Below are 19,300 nucleotides of genomic sequence, written 5' to 3' on the forward strand. Positions count from 1 at the left end.
ATTTGAAGTCAACTTCATGTCAGTGTCTTTGGACATACAGGGCAAGCTATCAAAGCCTGTCGACAAATCTGGCTTTTCTGTTTATAGGATTCCATGTGGTAGTTCGAAATCCAGCTGACCCCCCCTTCTCCCCCCCCCCCCCGCTCCTGCCACTTTGGGGCTCTTGTGAGTGGAGTGATGCAAGCTAATCTTTACTCTTCTGCATCAGATGTTAAAATGACACCGTGGGCCTGTGCTCTGTGTCACAGTGTTTGGCCCACTTGCTAGATCCTACCCACCAGATTGGCTGTCACCCTCCTTGAAGCCATGAAGCGTCACACGGGGAGTAATCAGTTGAATGTGATCCCGTTCTGATAGGATGCTTTGGAGACACTTGCTGGAGATGTGTCGACCAAGGTGGCAGAGGAGCCTGTGGTCAAGCCTGGCCACCTGAGCTCCACCCCGAGTCCAGGTGACGGTAATCCTCCGCCTACCAGCCACATGTTCTGCTTAGCAATAAGCAACTAACTCACTCAGAAACTGAGGCAGGAGGATTTGTTGGCCTAAGAGTTTGCTGAGACCAATCTGGTCTACACAGCAAGACCCTAAAGAAGGAAGGAATACAATCTCTGACTGTGAAGTGTCTTTTGGAACAGTTTTTCTAAGATGGGGTCTCACTGTGTAGCTCTAGCTGTCCTGGAACTTAAGAGGCCTGCCTGCCTCTGTATCCGAAATGCCGGGATTAATTAAAGGTATGCTACACCTAGTAGTAATCTCAAAGGCTGGCTGAACACATGAACACAATCCCCCTGCTGTAACCTCTCAGACTGTAGGCCTGTACCACCTCCCCCAGTTTACATTTAAAAAAAAAAAAAAAAAAACTTTTAAACAAAAGAATGACAAGCTGTCTGTACCCATGGGATGTCACTGGAGAACACTAGAAGGCTCCCTACGTATGGTGGGTAAAATTTTATTAAAAAAGGAGAAAAATCCAAAGACTAAAAGAAAACATTTATTGAATCAAAATCAATACTTTCTTTTTAATATCTACAAGCCAACAGTGAGCTCACTTTATTCAAGAATGAACACAATGTACAAAAAAAGTATGCTTAGATTATAAAAATACGTCCATCTTGTCTCCTGGTGCTGAGCACAGTCACAGAGCGAGCAGCTGCTCCACGCCAATGGCCCCGTGTAACGGCCACAGGGAAGCCAATGGACAAAGCTTTCCAGGCCCACTGGAGAAGCTGCGCCCAGCACACTGCTGCAATCTGCCGTTTCTCTTTCTTACTAGTTGTTACCATGTATTTCAGAGAAGTATTAACAATATAATAAATTCTGGGTACAAAATCCTATTCGCTCCAATTTAAAAATGAGATGTGTGACTAGGGGACAAACAAGTTCCCAAGGTTTACAACCCTGTGTAGGGAGGTGGGAAGTGTGTCTCCCTGCACCTTTGCCAGCATCCTTAGGCCTCCATAAACATCGTGTACCAGGCTACTCTGTCCGTTCTTGACCTTACTGGAACCCTCCAGGGCACCGGGCGGTGCCCTGAGTACAGTGTCTCACTGTGCTGAGAGGTCAGAGGCTGCCAGGACCATCACGGGCTTCAGGAGCCTTTGGCTTATTAATACTGGCCTTGGAGCAGCAAACAGTGGTGGGGGAGGGGACAATGGCTCCATGTGCTGTCCCATCCATCAGTGCCAACAATGCCAAGAAATCCCTGTTATACAGAAAGAGTCTGCACACGGCAGTGCCCTGGCAGGAGCCTCACCCTGGCTAAGCAGAACAACAGACTCTCTGGAGTGCGGTGTCCAAACGGTACATGAAAGACAACAGCGAATAAAACGTCTCTCCTCGACAGAGAGCGTCTCTGTGCTCAGGATTGACACCTAAGAATGGTAAGAATTCCAAAATCAAAGACTCGGGTCATCCAGTGTTCCACCTACTGGTAAGTCATGTTCGGGAGAAATAGAGGAAAAATGCTTTCGGCTTTGCCTGCGTCAGCCTAGCGGCTCTTCAGTCAGCATTCTCACAATGTGAACAGGCGAAGGCAGAAAGGAAAAGATCACAGCTTCTCTAGACAAGGACCCACGTGCCTTCCTCGCTCTAATCTTCTGCACAAATGCTAATCAATCAAAGACAGTCAGATAGTAAGAGATGTGGACCGCAGGGCCCAGCTACCTACACTCAGCAGGGAAGAGGAACAGAACGGGACCTGAGCTAAGGCCTCTTACTAACCACAGAATGTTACTGTGAGGACCGATCACTGTCAGCCAGGCAGCAGGTTGCTGTTGGGAGCTGCCACAGCCTCCATAGTAAGTGGAACACAGAGGGCCAAGGACTCTGCAAGTCACAGCTGGTAACAAGAGGCCAGAATTGCTACACACAGCTAGTGGAAAGAATCTGACACCAAAAGACTAACTAGAAAACAGCGCCAGGTACACAAAGAAGAGCTAACAGGACAAAGGTGCTGAGAAACTGAATGGGCTTCACAACACTCAGATACAGACTGCATCTGCTCACAATCACAGGTCCTTTCTCTCAAATAAATACACTGAACATTTACAGCCAAGCAACTGCCTCTGGAACGCAGGCTTTCCTGTCGCTGCTCTAGTCAGACCAGAACCCACTCAGAATATCTGAGAGGAGCATCCTCAGGCTGCAGCAGCTCGGGGTCTCCTCTGAGCAGCACATGGAGTGTGCAGACAAGCTCCGCTCAAGTTTCCAACAGATGAAAAGGACTATTGTGCTTGTGGGTCTCATACCTTCAAAATATACATACATGGTGGCAGTAATTACAGGTCTTTGTTTACCAGTAAAATCATAAGGCAGAGGGGCAATGAGAAGGTTTGAAGTGGAAAAATTACAATACAGTGCTAGCAGTCACAGAAAAGACCATGCTAAGATCCGATCCATGTCAATTAAACATTGAAAATTCAGCTACGATCCAAAGGACTGAGAGTCCCAGGCATGCATGCCGCTGACGGCGAGGCAGGTCGGCCTGACGCTGCCTTCCTTGGAGCAGGAACGTCTTTGCTGGAGATCACAGGGGTGAACAGATTGCCGCCACACTTCTTTTTTATAATTAAAATAAAAGAAATCCAATCACAAGACAAAAATAGAACTGTGGACAGAGAAAATACAGGAATTCACAATGACCTACAAAAACAAAAGAAGAATTCAAATTATTTTTTGGAGTTTTTTTGTTTTATTTAATTAAACAGGGTCTCTACACAGTCCTGGCTGTCCACTATGTAAACCAGGTGGCCTTGAACTCAGAGATCTGCCTGCCTCTGCCTCCCAAATGCTGGGATTAAAGGCACATGCCGCCACATCAAGTCAAAAAAATTCTAATTATTTTTACACTGTTAGGTAAATAAATCCTTCCTTTTAAGTAGTCATTTTATTTCTCATTTGAAAAGCTTATAATTAAATATATATATAATGTCCTCTTGGTAAGAGGACAAAGCAGCATTTTGTCACCAGAATCACAGCCTTCTCCCTCAACCGTCTCTTAAGGCCTTCAAGATGGGTAGACAGCCTGGCGTTTAAATCTAAAAATCAAGCATGTGCCAAGGCCACAAAGAAAGATAATTTGACTTAACTTTTTTAACCGCAAGATTAAGACTTGGTTAACGGAGAGGCTCCCCACCCCAGCTCTGAGGTACTCACGGGGAGGGACCAGGGCTACCCTGCCTTTGTGTCCACGAGCTGCATCTGCACACTGGCAGGCATTCCACCTCCATAACCTCCCTTGGACTGCATTTGGTTCTGAATGGAGCTGACCTAAAACAAACAGGAACAGAACAGATGCACAGCAGGAACCAGAGAAGGTGACAGTGACTTCCCTCCAGGTTCAGCACACAGGAAATCTGGAGGTGATGCCCAGTGTTAGTCAGCCGCGGTCTAGGGAGAGCTTATTCATCTCTAAACAGCTTAAGAACTCTGCCGTACAGGACCCACTGCCCTTACTCGAGACACTGGTTTCCGTGAAGCATCTCAGCCCAATGGCATTGCACACACTACAACTAAATGCCTGTACTCACAACTCATGGCTGCTTCTGGTATGACCTCATCCACATCCCTTTGTGATGCAATGTGACCTCAGCTCAGTTCGGTCTTTCTCAGTTTATACCCAACATACTGAGCCTCTCCAGGACCACTTGTCAAGACTTTAGAACTCAAAGCCACACAAGTCTTTTAAAAAAAAAAGAGGTGTGTGCTTCCTCAATAAACAAATAAATTAATTCTTCAGTGTCAAACTAAAGGTCAGAAAGTGGCCCTGTCAGCGTGAGCAGACATGTGAGAGACTGCAGGTGTACAGTGTTTTAACACTACCACTGCTAAAGGTTCACAAAGCTCTTGCTTGCAAGAAGCTGGCATTAAAAAGTAAGCTTGCAGGTGTGGCAGACTACACCTGTAAAAAGCAACAGCCAGAGACATCCAACCCATCAAAACTCAGTCTGTAAGTCATTGGACACCTTGGGACGAGCCTTGTGTTCAGAGGTGGTCAGTGACACAGCGCAGGCCAGGCGGGCACCTTCACACACAAGCCTGTTCCTAGCAACAGTTGCTCCAGTCTCAGGACACAGAGATGGGTGGGAACATCTCCTTGGACAAACCGCACTTCTATTCATGGTCCTGTCTTAACTGTCACTATTCTTACACAGGGAAACACAATTCTCTCACAGTCGTGTTTATGTAGATGGGAACTATCAGCAGTAATTTCCAAAACCTCCCTGACTGTTCATTGTCAGCAAGAACTCAGCACTAAAGAGACAGCAGGCTCATCCAATGAAATGGCTGCCCAAGAGGACATATTGGTTCTGCAGAATCATGGTCCCAGAGAGGATTCCAGTGGCCTGCAGGCAAAACCTGCTGCTGTCAGCGTAGAAGCACACAGCAGACCTAGTGAAGCAAACTAATGGGAAAATTTTAAAGAAAACTCTGAACTGTGCACAAACAAGACTGAGGATGTTTCCAAGCACAAGAGCTACATTTCATCTTAACAGGCAGCTAAGTAATGCCCTGGCATCCACCAGCCTGAGGCAGAAGCTCAGCCTCCATCTTTAGATTAAATCTGGCCTCTGCACAAATGTGACATATGCACATACCAACACATAAATAAAACTCACCCTTGAAGTATATAAAAAGCAGTTCATAACAGGAGGGCAAGTACTCATGGTTGTTGATTTTTTTGAGACAGGGTCTCTATCCTTGGCTGTTTTAGAATTCACTATGTAGACCAGGCTGGCCTAGAACTCAAAGATCTCCCTTCTGAGTGCTGGAATTAAAAGCTCAGCCCACCATGACTGACATAAATATAAAATTAAAGCTGAGCTTTGAGTCCCATGGTGGCATAAGAATCAATCATTAAGTAACCTGTTCCATTCAAGTGCACAAACTATGCTCCTGGGCGTGGCTGCTCCTGCATAAAGTGGTCTGCCTTTGCATAACCTCCCATGAGCACTGCCACCTGTACTGAATATGCAGCGTGTTTAACAGTGTCAGCAATGTACAGATAACCGCCAGACACTGCTGCTCAGGGAGTGACAACGGGGAAGGTGTGCGCCAAAGGACACAATATTTCTTTCCAAATATTTTCCACCCATGACTGGCACAATCTAGTTGCAGAACTCACTTGACATGATGCTACTGAAAGGGACCCACACAAGTCTTCCCACTGGGCCTTGTCCCACAGTCCTGTGTGTGTGTCCCATGATCAAACTTACTGAGTTCATCCCACTAAATAGATCTCCGGATCCTACATGAGCCGTGTGCACAAAGTTGGTTGGCTCCCCGATCATACTTCGGTCAATCCGTCGTCGCCTCTTCTAAAATATGAAAAAGACCGTGTTGAGGAAATGGCCTTATTCTCCCACATTGGTCTGAAACCCCAATTCTCATACTTTTAATTTTTCCCTTTAACAATGAAATGTCAAAACTCTAGAGGATGAACAGCCAAGACCACTCAGTCAGTAAGGAGCTTACTGTGCATGTCCTGGCTTCCATCTATGGAGTCCACAATGGAAAGAGAACTAACTCAAGGTTGCCCTTTGACCCCCCCCCCCCATGATGCTGTGATGTGTACAGCCACACAGAGTTTTACCTGAAGGAGTATCTGGAAGCTTTTGGCATAAAACAGTAGTAAGAAGCGTGCTGGTGACACATGCCTGCATCCCCAGCACTGAGGAGACCGGGACAAAAGGACCCTAAATTTGAAGCCAGCCAGGCTACATTATGGATAGCTTTTGAAAACACACAACTAAACAAACAGTACTTTTTCTTTCCTAAAGAGAGAATCTCATGTAGCCCAAGGGGGCCTTTAACTCCTGACCATCTGCTTTTATTTCCCAAATGTTAAGAACAGAAGCACTCACTGCCATGAGCAGGTAAAATAAAAGATGTCTCAGGAACTGGTTATTCTGACTAAAACATTATACATAAAAACACTGAACATTATATAATGCCAATGATACACAGTTTTATGTCAAAAATAACTTACAAGTAAGACAAATGTAAAATTTCCCTCCTCATTAGCCAAGAACATGTGGGATTTGAGCTCAAAGCTCTTGATTGTAAGCACAACTTTCTAGCTCTATATTCTGATGTCATTTACTTGGGTTGTTTCCAGCTGCCCTCTGCACATTGGAATGAGTCTGTCATTCAGCTAGTCTGGGGGAGGGGTAAGGTTTAGCACTGGTCTGTTCACTGCACAGACTGACACTCTGTCTAAACCCAACAAGGCTGGGGCTTGCTTCCTAATTTTTGACAACCACATTTTAGTTTTGTGATAGGGTCACATCAGTACAGCCCAGGCTCACCTAGAACTCACCGTCCTGCCTCAGCTGTGGGTGCTGAGATTACAGGTGTGGTCACCATGCTCAGCTGGAGCGCTAGCCAGTTTCCCAGTGAGCAGGCAGCAGGCATGCTGGCTTCCGGGTACACCCACCTCCTGCCCCTTCCCTGCTCATCTGAGGTTTGCACAGATCCCTCGGATAGGACATGAGAGCAGCCACCAGTGTAGCTGGGTCACTGTCCTCACAGCAGGCTTCCCTTGTGACAGCACACAGCTTCAAAATCTGCAGGGAACTGTGAACTGTAGGAATGAAACCTCAGGACACAACTCCCCAGGTCCATGAAACTGCAATGCTGCTGTCATTCTAGTAAGGCCTAAATCTGGCAGCTTGTCTGTCAGAACACAGAGAAGTGGAGAGTTCACATGTACAGTCTTTTCATTTTTTATTGTTGCTAAATAAGATCCAGAAACAGCTGAATTCTTTTCTCTAGAAATACTTGATTCCCCTCTAAGCCGAATGGTGTTTATTCCTGGTTACTCTGAATGGTAACACAGTGACTCTTACCCATGTGTTCATGCTTCTGTTCATGCTCCCTAGCTTACCGTGTGTGTGTGTGTGTGTGTGTGTGTGTGTGTGTGTGAGAGAGAGAGAGAGAGAGAGAGAGACTCACTTTGTTTTCATCCATTATTTTAAATGTCTCTTCATAACATGTTATAGGAAAATAACTTGCACTTTTAAAACAAGTCTCTTTCTTTAAACACTGTTCAAGTTTCTTCTGAGTCTCATGTGTATGTAGTGTGTTCTGATCCCTCTCAGATCCTCTCCCACTGAACCCCTTTCCTCCAACAGCCCCCACTGTTACCTTCATGCCATTTTTAAATGACCCACTGAATTTAGACAATTTTACGTGAGCGTGGCTGTGGTGGATTTCCTTTTAGATACTTCTGTTCTATTTTACTCTTTGACAACTTCATACAAATTCACCCACCCACTGATTCCTTTTCAATCTTACCCTCTATCTCACTCAGGCTTTTTTATTTTGTTTTTGTTGTAAGACAGGGTCTCTACATAACATAGCTCTGGCTATCCTGGAACTCTGGAGACCAGGCTGTTGTTGAACTCACAGAGATCCCCCTGCCTCTGCCTCTCCTGAGTGCTGGGGTTAAAGCTGTGCCACCAAGTCTAGTCGCCCTCAGTTTCTGAGATGGCATCTCTCACTTGGCCTACAGCTGCAATTCTGGATCAGAGGGTTTATTTAGTAGCAGCAACAATAAGTAATTGTAAGTATCACTATTATTGGGAGGCCTGTGCCAGGGCACACATGGGGAGATGACCTATGGAGTCTTGTCTCCTCCCACCTGTCTATGGGTTCTGAGGACTGAGACCAGGTCACTGGGCCTTCGTGGCGCATACCTTTACACAGCACACCATCTCTCTCCCTGGCCCTTATGATTTTTCAAGAGCTCACTTAGATGTTACTGACATGGTAAGCTACTGTGAGCACTTGCAAGGCTAGCCTCTAAAAGAGTCAACACTCTTACCTGTGTCTCCTTCCATACTGAAGACAGATCTCACTATATAGTCTGGCTATACTGGAACTATGTGTGTGTGTGTGTGTGTGTGTGTGTGTGTGTGTGTGTATTAGCCTCAAACTCAAGAGATCCCCCTGTCTCAGCCTCCCAAATGTTGGGATTAAAAGCATGTGATAGCTCACCCAGGTCATTTGTGCTTTGTTTCTCTAAATTTAATCTCCGGACCTTTAGTAAGGGTGACCTGGTGCAACGCTCATTTTTAATCTAGAAGGTCTCAGAAAGTCAAAAGAAGGTCCAGGCCCTTCTTGCTTAGCTTGCCCAGATTCAGCATGCGTGTTTGCACTCACCACGTTCATCTTACTTCCCTCCCCACTATTCCTGTGTGGGGCAATAAGTCATAATTCTGTAAAAGAGCCTTGAAAAGCAAAGAAAAGTGATATGGCAGAATCCTCGTTCCCGTTTCTTCTTGCTAATATCCAAGTAACTGCTAAAGTGCCTTCAGAAGCCAGTCATCCTAGTTCACCCACCTGTACGTACTGCAAATCATGATCAGATCACTTAGCAGACCTTCTGCCCCCTATAGTACCAATGATGGCAGAGATGGTGGCTTCATCACAAGTGGAAAAGGACATCAGCTCTACAACCTGGGGCAAAGGATCTACAGGACTCCTGGCCCTCAAGACTGCAGAGGTACCATGCCCCCATCTCCATGCCCACCAAGAAGACACTTCTTATTGGTGCCTGGGAGAAATGACACATGGCCCACACCCCTACACCAGGTGACTCACTTCAACTCCTGGGTGAGGCTCAGAGAACAGCTACCATAGTGAGCTCAGTGCTCCCAGCACCCTGAGCCTTGAGGGAAAGTGTACAAACACATTCCAAGGGCACTCTCTGACATAAAGGCAAAGGTGAGAAGCCTCCAGCTCACTCATCACAAAAGGCACAGGGCTGTCAACAAACAGTCTTAAGATGAGAGGAAGCAAGAGATGAAGATGGAAAGGAAGAGGGTGTAGATCAAGCACATGAGTTCACACCAGACAACACGGTGAGCACACCCATCCTCCTAAAAGTCCCTCCCCACCCCTTCTCCATGTAGGCGCTGATCTACTCAGAGTTTCCTGAGGTTCATTTAAATGGATCCCATAGCACTAAGTTATTCTGAGGGTGGTGGCTATGGCTACAAATACCAGGAGTCACTCCTTGTTAATCACAGAACTCAGACAGGTTAAACCGCAACAAACCAAAATCAATCTGAACTCCTGGCTTATCATCTTGTCTCGGTCAGCTGAGTTTCTCCAGGTCCATAAACACACTTAGATAGCACACAGAGCACACGAAAGCAAGGCTCACAAGGTGGTGAGACCTGTGTCAACTCCAAACCATCGGATACTGACGCTCAGCTATGATGTAATGATGCAGAAACTTCATAGAAGAAGAGATCTTTGCCAAAGCACCTCCACTCTAGCACAACTGTGCACATTTGTGCCTCTAAACCCTGACCTTACATAGAAGGAAAAGCATTTTAAGTACGACCTGGGTTGTTTACATGGCTGGCAGCCTGTAAGAGTGAAGTGTTCAGGAAACACAGTGACTCTGCCCAAGTCCACACAGCAGGGCTGCGAGCGCCCTCTCCAGCTTCCTGTTTTGCTTTGCTGAGGCCCAGCTGTGGAATTCCCCTGGCTACTGACAACTGCATCTGTGTTTGTCTTGAAATTTTAATACGATGTACTTGAAAAAGTGTGCTGCCACCCCCCAAAAAAACCTTATGTTTGAAAAATACTGTGTGTTTAGCAGTTGGTGGTTGATTGAGGGCAGTAGAATCATGCCGTGTAGCCATGGCTGGCCTGGAATTTGCAATCCCCCTGCCTCAACCTCCTTGGAACACCTGCCTTTGTAGTTAGGACATTTATACTTAGCCCTAGGTGCTGTGAGCTCCACCTCCCTCACATCTCTAGAGCTGAAAAGCACAGAAACACTCACCCCCCACCCCCACCCCGTCAGGCTGTCCCTCATCACTTTAAATGGAGCATGATGGAGTCTCCTCCTTAAGTACTGAAAACATCCAGGCTGTCTTTCTCCAGTAAAGAAGAGAGCTATGGCCTTACCTAGAGTCTTGCCATAAATATTTTATTTAGTTAGCTATGCAAACTAATCAGTAACAATACAAACCAGGCTGGTCTTGAACCTGGGAAGAGGAGAATGTTCTGTGTTAACATTACACATGTGAGTGCATGTATGCACAAATTTGTGTGCATAAGTACCCAGAGGACAGAGGATGCGAGATCCTGGGAACTGAGAATTCAGGTCACTGTGAGCGCCCAACTTAGATACTAAAAACTGAAATCAAGTCCAGTGGAAGAATGGCCAGTAAGTATTCTTAGCCAAATCAATGTTATTAATTCTGGATAATCTCTAACATGTCCTTAGTTACAGAAAATGGGTGTGATAAGGATTTCATTCTAAACTTTGATATCAGCCTGTTACTTGTTTAAAAGGAACAAAATGGAAGTTTCTGAGGTACTTGTGTATCAGTCATGTGAGACAGAAACTGACCACAATAACCTCAAGCAAAGGCCTGACCCTCTATTCTTGCAGTTTCATAAAACCAAAGGGAGAAAACAATAAGCCCGTGCTACTGGTGTCAGAGAAGCAAATTCTCTTTGGCCTTTTAAGAAGTCATGACCAAGAAAGGCATCGAGCCACCACACAACAGGACCTGTGACTGCACACAGTCTCCCAGATGTGGTCAGATGACTTACAACAATGGCGTCTTTTAGGCACTGTTTACAAGGCAGGGAAGCTGCCAGTTAATGGGGTCTCTTCATACAGCCTGCAGACAGGCAAGGACTGGGCGATCCTGTGTGAGGCACTGGGGTGGGCACAGGAAAATAAAGCTGGAACTTTTCTTTACGTTACTTGAAAACAACAGCTGTTTTTCTTCATATTCATCAAAAGGCGTTTCTGACTTTCTTTCTGAGTGTGTGTTTGTGTGACAAACTTCTCACGGCTGACATGCAGCACTTGCTTGGGAGATGAAGCAGGAGAATTCCAGGATAGTCCAAGCTACACATAAGCCCCTCCCCAAAGGTAACCTTCTTTCTGAGCTGCGTGCTCAAGTCTATAGCATAAAACGTCTCTGACAAGGTATGGGAGGAAAACACATGAATTTACTGCTTTTATTTTTCATTATTCTTAAAGACCTACAAATACTGAGTATACAGGTGCTATAAGGCTATAGCGTGTGTTCTTTCTACAAAAGTTATTAAAAACAAACAATACTTAACCACACTTGAAGTTAAAGCTGCACAGCAGAGCGTCATAGGATATAGTCCTCCTACAGACATGTGCCTTTCAAAAGGCCAGGATGCCCGAAGGTGGTGGTCGAATAAGAATGGCACCAGCAGACTCACATCCGAGTCCTCAGTCATCAGGGAGTGGCAGTGTTGGAGAAGGATTAGGAAGACTGTTGGACCCAGTTAAAATTGCTCTTTATGAACGCTGCCTGGGCCATGCTGCCTCTTCACAGCAACTTACAGTGACAAATGCCCATGGGTCAAAGAGTGGAAGAACGGAATTGGGGGATTTTATTTCAAGAAACTTCTCATCTGTGCATCACCCTGATTTATAACCTAATAGTCAAATGAACCAGTATTGTGCACATTAAAATTAGACAGCTCAAGACTAAAATCCAACGTAAGATCTTAATTTTGATTCAGCAAGACCCTGAGTTAGAGGAAAAGGTAGAGAAAAATGGAGGAACTAAATACACAAACACAAGCCCCACCCCCACCCAAGAGCTTTCCAGTTAGAAATGGCACTCGGCTTGACTCAGGACTTGCCGGGCACACACAAAGCCTGAGGTTGGATCCCCAGCATCACATAAAACCAGAGTTGGTGAAACAGGGGGTGAAACAGACAGACAGATAGACAGATACAGACAGACAGACAAACAGGTAGGTAGGTAGGTAGGTAGGTAGGTAGGTAGGTAGGTAGGTAGGTAGGTAGGTAGGTAGGTAGGTGGGTAGGTAAGCAAGCCTTCTCAGAATGTCTGCCCATTTATTCAGTTTCATGAACCTGTAAACTCAATACAAATCTAACTAAAGTTAGATTCAATAGGTCTTTCAGAAAACCTGACAAACTTTGAGATTTGTATGGAAGATTTCACTAAGACTGACCAAAACATAAAATAAAAACCAAAGGACAGATCTGCCCTCCCAGACACCAGGACAATATAAAGCAAAAAAAAAAAAAAAAAAAAAAAAAAAAAAAAAAACCATGACACCGCACAATGCTGAGCTCAGAAAAAGCAGAATGAAGACTCACATTTAGTGCCAATGGCTAAGTTAGAAAGACACATATGTAGCCACAACACACTACAATAGACCTCACAGCAGAAACAAAGGACTACTGGGCAAGGAGTTGTAAGGCAAAAAGTCACCACATGGAAAAATAAGCACAATTAGACTCTTTCTTCCAAAGCCAACTCCAGGCCCAGCACGGCGGTGCACACCTGAAGCTCTACACCCAGAAGGCTGGGCAAGAGGAACATGAGTTCAAGTCCTGCCCGGGCCACATAACAAACAAAACAGCATACATTAATTCACTCCAGGCTTGTACTATACACGGCAACTGACTGTACATTCGCAAGACTTATAAAGATAAGTGTCTTTATAACTCAGGAGTAAGAAAAAAAACATTAAACAAGACACAAAACCATAACCCATAACAATGGCTATGGCTATTGGTTAATTCTCTGTCTCTCTGGTTGGGTTGCCGGAGTCTAAACCTGCAGCCCCGTGCACACTTCAAGAGCTCTACACTCGAGCTTCCGCCCCAGACATTAACTCTATACACTCTTAAGAGGGAAATGCTCAGACATTCATGTACTTGCCATGCAAGCAGGAGGACCAGAGTTCAGATCCCCAGGACTCAACATAAAAGCCTGGGCTTATAACCCTACAGTTGGGGAGGCACACACGAGGCTGTTTAGTGACCATTAACCAGCTAATGCTGCTGAGTTCAGTGAGGAAGAGAGAAAGACATGGGAAGGCACCTGTCATTGGTCTCTGGTTTTCCCAAGCATGTACACATACCTGTGTGGATACACACAACCAGTAGTTTGTATTCAAATATTAAGAATATGCCTACGAATATGAAATACAGAAAATCAGACTGATCAATAAACATCAAGAGATGCTAAGCTTTGTGCTGCAGTCGCAGCTCAGTTGGCAGAGCACTTGCCTAGCACACACAAATGAACATCTAAGTGTGCATGTGACCCATAAGCCAAGCACTTGGAAGGTGAAAGGAAGAAGATCAAAAACACAAAGTCAGTGCTGGGCCTTTAATGCACACCTTTAATTCCAGCACTCCAGAGACAGTAGGATCTCTGTGAGCTCCAGGACAGCCAGGGCTCTGTATGGAGACCCTGTGTTACAGAACAACAAATAGCACAAGGTCATCTATGGCTAACCTAGAACACATGAGATCCCATTTCAAAAATAAAAGAGGGTAGTGAGATAGCTCAGTAGGTAAAGACATTTGCTGCCAAACCTAAGGATTTGTATTCAATTCCCCGGTGGAGTAAGAGAACTGATTCCCACAGTTATTCCAACCTCGACTTGTGCGTTATGGCACATACATGTCCCTAAATAATGTAACAATATGTTTTAAAAATTAAGAAAGGGGGTTGGAGAGATGGCTCAGCAGTTAAGAGCACTGTTCAATTCCCAGCAACCACATAGCTCACAACCATCTGTAATGGGATCTAATGCCCTCTTCTGGTGTGTCTGAAGACAGTGACAGTGTACTTACATATATAAAATAAATAAATCTTTAAAAAATATATAAGAAAGAAAAAAGGGAGGGTAAAAAGGTGTGTGGGGAGAGCTTGACCTCATTAGCAGTCATAACGAACAAAAGAGAGAGACCAGGGTGGGGTGGGGGGGAAAAAACAGGAAAATGGGAAACTTTGACTTTACCCATCAGACTGTTAAAAACTAAGGTAGAAACATCATTAATGAAGATCCTGTGACAGCCAACACTACTACAGGAACCATGGGCACCAGAGTCCTTGCCACTGTCCTATGAGACTGACACTCAATGGGTTCCCGATGTTCTAAAGAGCAAGAACCACAGACAGGACAAGAGCTAAGTGTAACCAAGGGCAAGTGTAAGACGCCCTGTCCCCAAACAAGACACCGTCCCTGCTGGTCATCCTGGAATTGGTGAAAATCACAGCAATGATGACTCTAGCATAAAATGTGAATTCTACAGGTTCACAGACCAAAGATTTGAGCTTGCCTTTAATCATGAATACACTGGTTTGGTTCTTTAGCTGTAACCTTGAGGTACCTATACATTACAACTGCAAGGTAGCTGTGAGGGCACAGGAGAGGGAGGGAGGGAGGGAGGGAGGGAGGGAGGGAGGGAGGGAGGGAGGAGAAGGAGGAAGGGAGGGGAGGGAAGGAAGGAGGGAAGGGAGGGAAGAGAGGAAGGGAGGGGAAGGAGGAAGGGGGAGGGAGGGGAGAAGGAAGGAAGGAAGGAAGGAAGGAAGGAAGGAAGGAAGGAAGGAAGGAAGGAAGGAAGGAGGGGAAGAAGGGAGGGAAGAGAGATCCCAATCTAAACTGAATCAAGATCAGTTTAAGAAAAGTAAAAGATAAGATAGTAGCTTTTATTGATAAGTCAAATAAACATTCAGAAACAGAAGCTGGGGTCTGTGTAAACTGCAGGGACCACCGAGCACTGCAGGCTAGCTATGGCCACACTGAGGGTTATCTTCGACATAAATAAAAGGCTCTCTCTCCACTGGCTCTGACTCAGCTCCCCATCTTGCGCCCAATCTGTACCTAGCTCTCCAACAGCTCCTGACTGGTTAGGGATACAAACAGCAGGGCTAGATCATCAAAGCCTTTCTAATTCCTCAAGGGCTATAAATGAAGACAACGTCACACTCTATATGACAATTATGGTACTTGTACAAGAAACACAGCATACAGAAAACACATGCATTAGTCAGCTCTCTGTTTCTATCACAAAATACCCAGATAATAGGCTTAAAAAAGAGGAAATGTCTATTTTGGCTCAGCCTTGGAGGTTTTGGGGCACGGTTGACTGCCCCATCACCTCTAGACAATATAGTCACAGAAGAAGCACAAAGCACAGAAGCTGTGCACTCAAGAGAAACAGACTCTGATGGCATCCTGCAGACTACCGAATGCATCCCCAGTGAAGTGTGACCTCTTACAGGTTCCACCACCACAGCGCAGCTGCCCAGGAGGCAGAACGTTTCTGCCTAACAGTCTTGGGAATCTGGGGGCTCAATCACACAATTACATTTCAATCAGTCCTCTTCAATGACCTTCCAAAAGACGGCCCATTTTTTTTCCCATCTGAATTGATAAGAATGACTTTTTTCTTAAATTAAATTCATGCATTAAGTGTCTTGAGATGATTATAATTATGCTTTTGTGTGAGAATAAATGAATTAAGAACAGGCACTTCTGTCTTCTGAGGTCGGTGTGACCCTGAGCACCTCAGCACCCACGCATGCTTCACCCTGTCTCCTGAAACCACAAAGGGCCAGGACTGCCGGCTGCCACTCTTCTGCTGCACTGAAGAGATTTTCGACAATACCAGGCAGTCCATCAAACCCCTCCCCTCAACCAACCCCCCTGCGCTGAGGCCTGGTGGCAGGAAGAGCAGTCATTGGCAGCCTCCCTCCGGCTTTGCATTACGGATTAAAACTGTACATCAGAGCAACACACGGCAGAAAAAAAAATACACTACAAACCCAGCTCCTGAAGCTGAGGAGATGCTGCTCTGGGAGAGCATGGCTGTCACTCAAACTCAGAAAGTCTAAAAGTTCTTTCTCCCACGAGGATCTTGGCTCAAACATGCAAGAGTTGTTTAGGATTTCTGTTTGTTTTCACAAAGAATAAAATCAAAGTGTTTTGTGTCCTCTCTCTGGCCTCACTCCACCAGGGGTCTCACTGCTTCCCGCAGGAGGCTTCAGGGCTGTCCTCACTGTGAACATGCTTTGCTGGCTCTGGGCTCTGACAAAACTCCACCCCGTGAGGATGAGTGCCACTTACTCCTCTCCTGCCTGCTTCCAGGCCCTCCTGGACTTGTGCGCACGTCCTGTTTCTCCTGCATCCCAGTTGTCCTTACCAGTACTTCTTTCCCACAGTGCAGTTCCTACCACATGACACATAGATACTCATCCAGAGTAAAGCTCCCTCCCTCCCTCCAGAGTGAGCCCACGAGGGCAGAAATGACTGTTCAGTACTTGGCTCATTCAGAAATTTCAAGGTACTGTCGAAGACTCAAACCTCATCCCTGCCATGTGGGAACATGAAAGGAAACCATGCAGTTTAAAGAGAAATGAGGTAATGACGTAAAGTTGCCAGCATTCTACAGCACAGCACCTCAAGAACTCACTTCCCTGATAAAACTTAAACTCAGTGACAGGGTATATGAGCTCAATTAAGACACCTACAGCCTTAGTGCTACTGAGCTGCCGCAGGGGTGTTGGTACCATGGAGACACCGGGGCGCTGTGCTACAGACTGCACTGTGTTAGCATGAAGGAAGACAAGGAAGATTGCAGTCTCTGTGCAGAAACTGCTTCCTATTTTCTTTCCTATGAGGTGCTTCCCTTTGTACCCATGGAATGTGTAAAAGCGGGTCATAAAGAAGTAGGAGAGCTGGTATGTGGCATTTGTCCTAGCAAATGCTTCAGAAAACTCTAAGAGGTGACAAGCACGTCTGAGAAGGCTGTCTTGACACTGGCACAAGATCAGCAACATGCAGTTGTGTGGAACACAAATGGCATAAGTGTGCTCTCTAGTGTGTGCTTGAGGCCAACAGCAAAGCCACTCTTCAACTATGGTGACCACATAGTCTGCTGTGTACTTTTTCCTTAGAGCGTAAGGAAGGCTAAAGATGGCTGTAGAATAGGTATACACAAATGCATGCATCTTTATTATATAACTGACATGCTAAAAGGACCATTTCTACTGTTCATCTCTCATAACTCCAAGGCCTAGGCTCCAGCTGCTTCAAGTCCTCACTAGGTGTGAGTACTTAAATGCAAACTTACTTCTCTATACACACTTCTCAAACAGGACAACATGGGGCTGGGGAGATAGCTCAGTGGTTAAAGTGCTTGCCATGCAAGAGTGAGAACTGCAGTTTGGATGCCCAGAGCCCGTGTGGGTGAGCATACAGCCCACCTGTAAGTCTAGCCTCCGAAGGTGGAGACATGACAACTCTCTAGAGCAAGCTGGTTAGGACACTAAAAGGCCAATACTATTACAAACAAGAGCTATGAAAAGATTGTCCCTGTGAGACAGGAAGTCCAGCACCTCCAGTTGTAGCAGACACAGACGTAGCACACATGCCTCAAGCCTGGGCTCAATCTCAGCATCACCACCAAAAATAAACCAAAACAAAGCAGCGAAGAAGCAGAGGCCACTGTGCCAAAAGGACAGAACACTGCACCTCTCACAACTGGGCTCAGAAATTTGAAAATGACAGGTGACATTTCAAATCACTAATAAAAAGACCGCTTGGTTAATGAAGTGTCTTTAGATAGCTAAGTAGCATGGAGAAGTACACCTAACTTGATGCAACATTAATAAAGTCATTAAGTGTGAAAGAAGATGACAGTATCCAAACTGATGACAGCACAAAGACCACCTTCCACAAAACACGCTATAACGTTTATAATTTACGTTAAGAGATGGCACAGCAATACACCTGTACTGTGACAAGCATGTCTGAGGCAGCAAAATAACTCAAAGACTATTAATAATGAAAAAAGAAACACTAAGTATATGAAAAGATATTTGACCCTTCTAGAAACCAGGTTAAGTACAAATTTAAAGTATATGTACAAATATATTCTTTGTACACTGTTACACAGTTGAATAAATTCACTTGTCCAGCCAACCAGCTATCATGGGTACACATTCCCCAAGACAGTACTGGTCCTGAAGACACAAAGTAACATGGTCCAGCCTGACAGAGCTCAGAATAGAGATAAGAGCCATGTGCAGCACCCTACATATAACTCAGCCTCCTGAGAATTACAGGTTCAGGACCAAAACCCTGCACAGCTAAGCGGTATCCCCAGCCTTCCAGAGATAATTTGATGTAGGTCTCTGCAAAGATGGACAAATAAGTTTTCTAACCTTCAATATATAAAGCTTAAGAGGCACAAAAAATAGGGATTTTGTCTTGGGGTTTCTATTGCTGTAATAAAACACCATGACCATAAGCAGCTTGGGGAGAGAAGGGTTATTACCTGCACACGCTCACAACACAGCCCACCGCCAAAGGAGCTCAGAGTAAGGACAAGCAGGGCAGGAGCTGACTGAGGGGAGCTGGTTACTGGCTTGCTCCACACAGCTGGCTCAGTCTGATTCTTTATGGCATCCAGGATCACCAGCTCAGCAATGGTACCAACAACTATAGTGGGCCGAGCCTTCCCCCATAATTAGGACAATACCACACAGGCTTGCCTACCATCTGATCTTACAGAGGCAATTTCTCAGTTGAGATTCCCTCCTCTCAAATGACTCCAGCTTGTATCAAGTTGTGTGAAGTCACACAGGGCCAAATAACACAGTGTGACTGCGCAAAACAACTGAGCCTGCCACAACTGGAGACAAGAGTTGTGAGGAAGTGAGCAGGTGAATGGAGAAGAGCTCACAGGGACCTGGCTGTCACCTTCCCAGCACCAGTCTAGCCTCCTTTTTCTCTGTCCCCACATCTGACAGTGCTCTGAACCTTCTCAGTGACACAGTTGGGCCTACAATAATTCCGGGGAGGAGAGGGCAATCTTACTATGCACCTCCAGCTGCTCTGGAACTGGTTTCAAACTCTAATATCTGCTGCCTCTGCCTCCCAAGTACAGGGTTCAAAGGTGTTCACCATACTAGCTCCTAGCACAACTCTTGACACCCAGTTTATCTTCAAAATA

At 45.5% G+C, this 19,300-nt stretch overlaps 1 protein-coding gene across 1 annotated transcript in view; it reads right to left on the minus strand.

The window, feature by feature from the left end:
• Nucleotides 1-1,017: 1,017 nt before the first annotated feature.
• Nucleotides 1,018-19,300, minus strand: part of CDC42SE2 (CDC42 small effector 2) — a 65,481-nt gene continuing 47,198 nt past the window's right edge. Inside the window, exons 4-6 of the mRNA XM_080923018.1 lie at nt 5,715-5,816; nt 3,655-3,768; nt 1,018-3,141 (exon numbers count right to left, since the gene is read on the minus strand). Coding sequence (XP_080779144.1) covers nt 3,670-3,768; nt 5,715-5,816 — 201 coding nt within the window. The 3' untranslated portion in view covers nt 1,018-3,141; nt 3,655-3,669. The remainder of the gene's footprint in view (nt 3,142-3,654; nt 3,769-5,714; nt 5,817-19,300) is intronic.

Source organism: Micromys minutus, assembly GCF_963924665.1.
Source record: "Micromys minutus genome assembly, chromosome: 10".
NCBI lineage: Eukaryota > Metazoa > Chordata > Mammalia > Rodentia > Muridae > Micromys > Micromys minutus.